The following is a 6,669-nucleotide window of genomic DNA, read 5'->3' on the forward strand; positions in this document are numbered from 1 at the left end:
TCTTAAAGAAGTGAGATTTTATGGTCTTACATTTTTACAGAATCCAAAATGTATCAGTTTCTCTCCAGGTCATATAAAAAAAATAATAATAAAAAACAGGACAAAACTGTAAATGATAAATTAAATATTTGTAGTTTAAAAACACCTTTGTTCTCTGGACTGTCCATCTAGCATTCTCAGTGATGCTAAAGTGAACATATAGTCAAATTCTAATTGTATTACTATACTGGATAGAATTAAGAAAAAAAATTGTTAGTTCAGACCTGAATATTTGCAGAACACAACAAACATAGCACAGCACAAAATAAACAAACAAATACAAGAGACAACTACCTTTTCTTACAAGGAATGAATATGAATTCTCCATTGTGTTATGTTTCCTGCTCATATCGTTTGTATGTTGACAATCAAATTCAACAAACTTTTTTCTTTTTTTCTTTTTTTCTTTTTTTTTTTCCTAATTTGCAATGCAGTAAAAAATACACACAGAGGACATATTCTTAGATGTCTAGGTGTTCCTGGTTTTGCATAAGATATTAGGGTTACCCTTCACATAAACACACACAAACACAAATATTTAATTTTATGCAATCCTTGCAGATCAATACATAAATTAGACTTAGTTAAGATTGGAGAAGATTAGAGAAAGGTGTGAAAGACAGAACTGGTTTTCTTTTTGTTGTCTCAAAGCTTGCTTCATGAGGCCTTCCTGATGATGAGACTCTGACTGACAACTGAGAAGTATCCTGAAGGACGGATGGTGGGTGTCATTGTGCCATAGTGTTTCTGCTTACGACCGCAAAGATAAGCAGAAATGGGAAGAGCAGTCTTTCTCAGGGGTGCTGCTCGAAGGAGTGGACCACTGCAGAAGGCGATAACGCTTGTGTCCGGCAACGGAGACCCCCCTCTTCCTTCCTTGCTGGCCCATCTGTGGCCAGGAATGTCACAAAAGCTGGTTGTAAATCATCTTTCGAGAAGTGTTTGCCTGTTTGTTTGGAAGTTTGGTATTTCCCCCAAAAATGCTGAGCTGCAATTCTCAGACTTCGAAGAGGAAAAATTCCCACCGAAATGGGGGATAAAAGGCCCTCGCTAAACTGGGGACTTGGGAGACAAACTCCCGAAGACACCTCTGACGGAGAATTCCCTGAGGGGAAAACTTTGTCAGAAGAACCCCCGGGACCGGCTTGCTGCGGAGCTCCCTGGCTGTCTCCCATCCCCCGCGGTGATCAGACGAGTTCCTGAGATTCACGGACCTATTGTGTACCTCGCTGGACCCACGGTGGTGACTATATCTCTTTTGCTACCTGCAAAGACTCCTTGCTTATATTTCCTACTTTCCCTATCGCCTACCTTCCCTTCCCCATCTCCCTAAAAATAGCTAGGACTTTAATAAACTGGTTGGACCAACATTTGAACCGTTGCTTCTTAATCTCACGCCGGGTATATACACAAAAGAACCTTGCCTCCCTCCTGTAAATTGGAGCGAGACATTTTTTATTGGCGTAGTCGGCAGGATGCCCGCCGTGAGAGTGTTGTCCTCCCAGACATAGTCTAAAACTTTTCTATGTGCACCTCCTGGAGTTGCAAGGAGCGATAATTTGGGTAACTTAAATGTGAGCACCTCTCCAGGAAGATCGCTCCACATTCTGAAACTTTACTGCTTAAGTGTTTACCCCTTGGGGACGTATGAATTAATTTTTGACTATTTGCTTTTGTTTTATACGTGTGTGCCTCCTCGGGAAGACTATTTTGCATTTTTGTGGTTTAAGTATTTAGTAACGTATTTTGGAATTCGAAAGTTTTGTGTGTACGCCTCTTGGGGAAGTGAGGAAGTAATTTTTTGACGTTTGTGCCTCTCCAAGAAGTTTATTGCTTTTTGAGAAAACCTAGCAGTGTTTTGAAACTTGTGTGGCTTTAAGCTTGAAGTTTTTCTGGCCTGACAGGGTAGCCAGGAGTGATTTAGGTGTTTACACTTCCTTTGTAAGTGTTGATTGGGCTTCTTGGTCTGTTGTGAAAAGGAGGAACGATTGTAGCATTTGCATTTGTTTGATAGGTGCCTGTCTCCCTTGGGAGGGGTAAGGAGTTAAGTGTGCCTTCTCTTCCCTTAGTGTAGATCTTTGAGGGTATTGAGAAATGAGTGGAAGTATTGCCACTATGAATAGTGAAAATGTGCTATTTGACCTTTTAGAAAAGCATGGTGCTCGGCCCTCTTTATCAGGGGTGGATTGGGCACGACAAAACTGGTATAACTTGCAGAGTGTTTCCGACCGTACTAGTGTTCTGCAAGGGAATGCTCGTACCCGAGCCGGGAAAGGAAAATCGTTTATTTGTGCGGTACTCGGTGCTGCTTTAAAAGCTGCTGTGGAGTTCCGAGATGAAAAGCATTCCGCAGAAACCCAAACCATACAAGCATTACAGGAATCAGTTAAAGTAATGCAAGAATTGGTAAAAACTCTGCAGAATCAAATAGTGAACCTTGAAGAACAATTACAAAGAGAGCAACATAATACAGTTTTGTTGCAAATGGCTTTTAAGGAACTATTAACATATAAGAATACTAGCAATACTGCTGTCCATAATTTGCCTCAAGAAAAAACTTTTCCTCAGAAGGAACTACAAGGAATAAAGGAAGGGCTTGGCAAATTAGAGGACTCGCCAACCCAATTGCGTCCTTTGATAAAAACTGAATATACATTTGATAACAGTGAGGATCTGAACCCTCAAATGAATGTTAAAGAAATTCCCTTTTCTGCCACTGAATTAGCAAAACTGAAAAAAGCTTTTAGCCGCTCTCCAAAGGAATCAGAGACGGAATATGTGTGGAGGGTTAGTCTCACTGGTGGAGACCAAATACTGTTAACTGAAAAGGAAGCTGAAGGTTATTGGGGGCCTGGAGTGTTTTTAACTACTGGTAACAACCGTGCTCCCTGGTCCCTAACACAAAGGGCTGCCTATTGGGCAGATGGTCTTAACCCTTTAGAAAGGGGAGACCCTCTTGCTATTAATGGGACAGCTGATCAATTGGTTGAAAGTGTTCAAAAAGCTGCTTGTCTGCAAATGATGTATGATAGAAAGCTGCAGCCACATCATGAATCACCTATGATGATGCCTGTGGATCCTGAACGGATGACTCCTTTAATCAGGGGGCTTCCAGAATCACTGAAACCTATAGGCATACAACTGCAAGGAAAGCTACAGGCTGTGCCTCAGGGAGAAAGAACCCTGGCAGCATTAGAAGGAGTTGTAACCTCTAACCATCTGCAGTCGGGATATAAAGTATGGACATGGGGGGAGGTTGCCCAAGAATTGATTAATTATGAAAGGAAATATGGGCCTGTGGCTTCTTCCAGTATATCTGAACCAGAGGAAGTAAGGCTCGCAGCAACCACCCTTGCTCCTAGGTCACCTAGTCCAAAGCTCAGTGGAACTGGAAGGGTCTCATTGCCAGTAAGAACAGGTACGCGAAATATTGATCATAAACGTAATCGTCTCTGGACACTGGGCTGGCAAAAGGGTGTTCCACGAGACCTGATGAATGGATTACCCACAGTCAGGTTAGAGAAATTAGTTAACTTGTGGCCAGAACAAAAGCTCAAGGAAAGCTGATGCTTTCGCCCCCTCCCCCAGATGAGTGGGAGGTGGGGGGGGGAGGAAGGCAGTGAAGGGTGGATGTTTGTTAACACCTTCTGTCCCGATGCCTCACCACTCCTGCCAATGGCCCCTGTGAGTCACGATCCAGTTGCTGATAAGCTAGGGAAACACTTATCTCTCCGGCCAGCTTGTGTCCACTGACTCAGCCAACATGAGGCCAGTTTCCCTAACCTTAATGAAATCCCTTAACAAATATCCTTAGAAGGCTAAGGACACCCCGAAAAAGGAATGTAAAATATACTCCTCGATGGATTGTTCTCTAATTTTTTTTTTAATTGTATTAACAAAGCCCCAAAAGGGCAAGTTGTTGTTTTGTTTTATTTTACAGAAGATCCCCGTGGGACCTTCACTGAACAGAATGACTGATAGCTGACTTTAACCATTTGTGTTCTGTGACAGAAAAGTTGAAGATGTGATTGTGCTAGAATTCTGAATATACCTCTTGATTACATATTTTGGTTGCAATAGTATTACGTTTTGTTTGTTGTGGTTGTGGACTGTGATTGCTATCAGTCCTTGGATCTGTTAAAACTTCACAATTTGGTTCATAGTTTCTTTTTCAGGTCATTCTGGATTTCTGGTACTTTCTGCACAGTGATCAGGATTCCTTCTGATCCCTTCTTTTACCCCTTTTTTTTTGTCAAAAGTGATTGTGATTTGCATGTAACTCCTCCATGCTGTTTCCAAATTCCTAACAAATTGGGAAATGAGCCAAGGGACCTATCTAATATCTGTTAGATGTGGTCACAAATGAAATCTATCATAAGACCTTTGCACTGATGTTTTGCAGTGTCACATAAGTCCAGGAGTTCCATACAAAACATGGTTGTTGAAAAATGTCTAAGTTTTGATAAGAGATGTGTATGTTTCTGGGATTATCCCTCTTATGGTTTATACTGTGGGGTATCCCACACACTGTCCTGTGAAAAGTTCGGTAGACTATAACAGTATTTTAACTTGCCAAACTAGTATTTATATCTCTCAGCAATTGAACTGCTTTGGAAATGCTCAAGTGCACAGCAGCTGACACAAATACCCCTATTTATTTGTTTTACTTGTTTGTTTGATACTATTAGTTATTGTCACTGTCTTTGTGATTGTTAAATGTTTATGGTATATATAAGTATGGATTGCTAAAGGAAAGTTATATGGTATTAAGGTTGTTAATTTCTATTTTAAAGAGATCTAATATAGTGGTTTGTTATGAGTGAATATATATTGACGGAAAACAATTATGACCTTACAAGTAACCTTATGTTTAATGTGTTATCAATCAAGGTTTTGATTGAATGGTGATGATTGTGTAACATTTAATTCCCCCATATCACCCATCCCTCTTTTCCCTTATGCTTCCCTTTTTTTTTTCCTTTCCTCACCACCGTGAATGGTCATTTGCGCATCAATTTCAAGCAACCTTTGAGCCACGGGGTGGTGTGAAAGACAGAACTGGTTTTCTTTTTGTTGTCTCAAAGCTTGCTTCATGAGGCCTTCCTGATGATGAGACTCTGACTGACAACTGAGAAGTATCCTGAAGGACGGATGGTGGGTGTCATTGTGCCATAGTGTTTCTGCTTACGACCGCAAAGATAAGCAGAAATGGGAAGAGCAGTCTTTCTCAGGGGTGCTGCTCGAAGGAGTGGACCACTGCAGAAGGCGATAACGCTTGTGTCCGGCAACGGAGACCCCCCTCTTCCTTCCTTGCTGGCCCATCTGTGGCCAGGAATGTCACAAAAGCTGGTTGTAAATCATCTTTCGAGAAGTGTTTGCCTGTTTGTTTGGAAGTTTGGTATTTCCCCCAAAAATGCTGAGCTGCAATTCTCAGACTTCGAAGAGGAAAAATTCCCACCGAAATGGGGGATAAAAGGCCCTCGCTAAACTGGGGACTTGGGAGACAAACTCCCGAAGACACCTCTGACGGAGAATTCCCTGAGGGGAAAACTTTGTCAGAAGAACCCCCGGGACCGGCTTGCTGCGGAGCTCCCTGGCTGTCTCCCATCCCCCGCGGTGATCAGACGAGTTCCTGAGATTCACGGACCTATTGTGTACCTCGCTGGACCCACGGTGGTGACTATATCTCTTTTGCTACCTGCAAAGACTCCTTGCTTATATTTCCTACTTTCCCTATCGCCTACCTTCCCTTCCCCATCTCCCTAAAAATAGCTAGGACTTTAATAAACTGGTTGGACCAACATTTGAACCGTTGCTTCTTAATCTCACGCCGGGTATATACACAAAAGAACCTTGCCTCCCTCCTGTAAATTGGAGCGAGACAAAAGGTCTGCAAAAGAACCATCAGAACCATCATGTTTGTGCAGAAATGCCTTCTACATATTTATCATGAATCATCTTTCATACTACTGTCAAAGTCATCTTCCAGACTTCTGTCTTTGAAAGGATTAATCTCATTTCAAAAATAAAAATAAAAATAAAAATAAAAATAAAAATAAAAATAAAAATAAAAATAAAAATAAAAATAAAAATAAAAATAAAAATAAAAATAAAAATAAAAATATCTTACCTTTTTATAAGAAAGCTTGGAAATCACTACATGTATTTAACCACATTCATGGATTTCAACATAGACTGTTTTATTGTACGAGTCTTGAAAAAATAAAGAAAGAAAGAAAGAAAGAAAGAAAGAAAGGAAGAAAGAAAGAAAGAAAGAAAGAAAGAAAGAAAGAAAGAAAGAAAGAAAGAAAGAAAGAAAGAAAGAAAGAAAGAAAGAAAGAAAGAAAGAAAGAAAGAAAGAAAGAAAGAAAGAAAGAAAGAAAGAAAGAAAGAAAGAAAGAAAGAAAGAAAGAAAGAAAGAAAGAAAGAAAGAAAGAAAGAAAGAAAGAAAGAAAGAAAGAAAGAAAAGAAAGGAAGGAAGGAAGGAAGGAAGGAAGGAAGGAAGGAAGGAAGGAAGGAAGGAAGGAAGGAAGGAAGGAAGGAAGGAAGGAAGGAAGGAAGGAAGGAAGGAAGGAAGGAAGGAAGGAAGGAAGGAAGGAAGGAAGGAAGGAAGGAAGGAAGGAAGGAAGG

General features: G+C 40.7%; 1 protein-coding gene across 1 annotated transcript; it reads left to right on the forward strand.

The window, feature by feature from the left end:
* The first annotated feature begins 2,060 nt into the window (after positions 1–2,060).
* On the forward strand, positions 2,061–5,840 carry LOC146762746 (uncharacterized). The gene has a single exon (XM_085553080.1). The coding sequence runs from the start codon at positions 2,134–2,136 to the stop codon at positions 3,604–3,606; it is 1,473 nt and encodes a 490-aa protein (XP_085409206.1). The 5' UTR covers positions 2,061–2,133; the 3' UTR covers positions 3,607–5,840.
* Positions 5,841–6,669: the final 829 nt, after the last annotated feature.

This window comes from Coturnix japonica, chromosome 1 (genome assembly GCF_054131305.1).
Source record: "Coturnix japonica strain WE chromosome 1, WE-NBRP24, whole genome shotgun sequence".
Classification (NCBI taxonomy): Eukaryota; Metazoa; Chordata; class Aves; order Galliformes; family Phasianidae; genus Coturnix; species Coturnix japonica.

Excerpts from the sequence above, each read along its gene's own strand:
- LOC146762746 (XM_085553080.1), top strand. The coding sequence starts at position 2,134 with ATGAGTGGAAGTATTGCCACTATGAATAGTGAAAATGTGCTATTTGAC.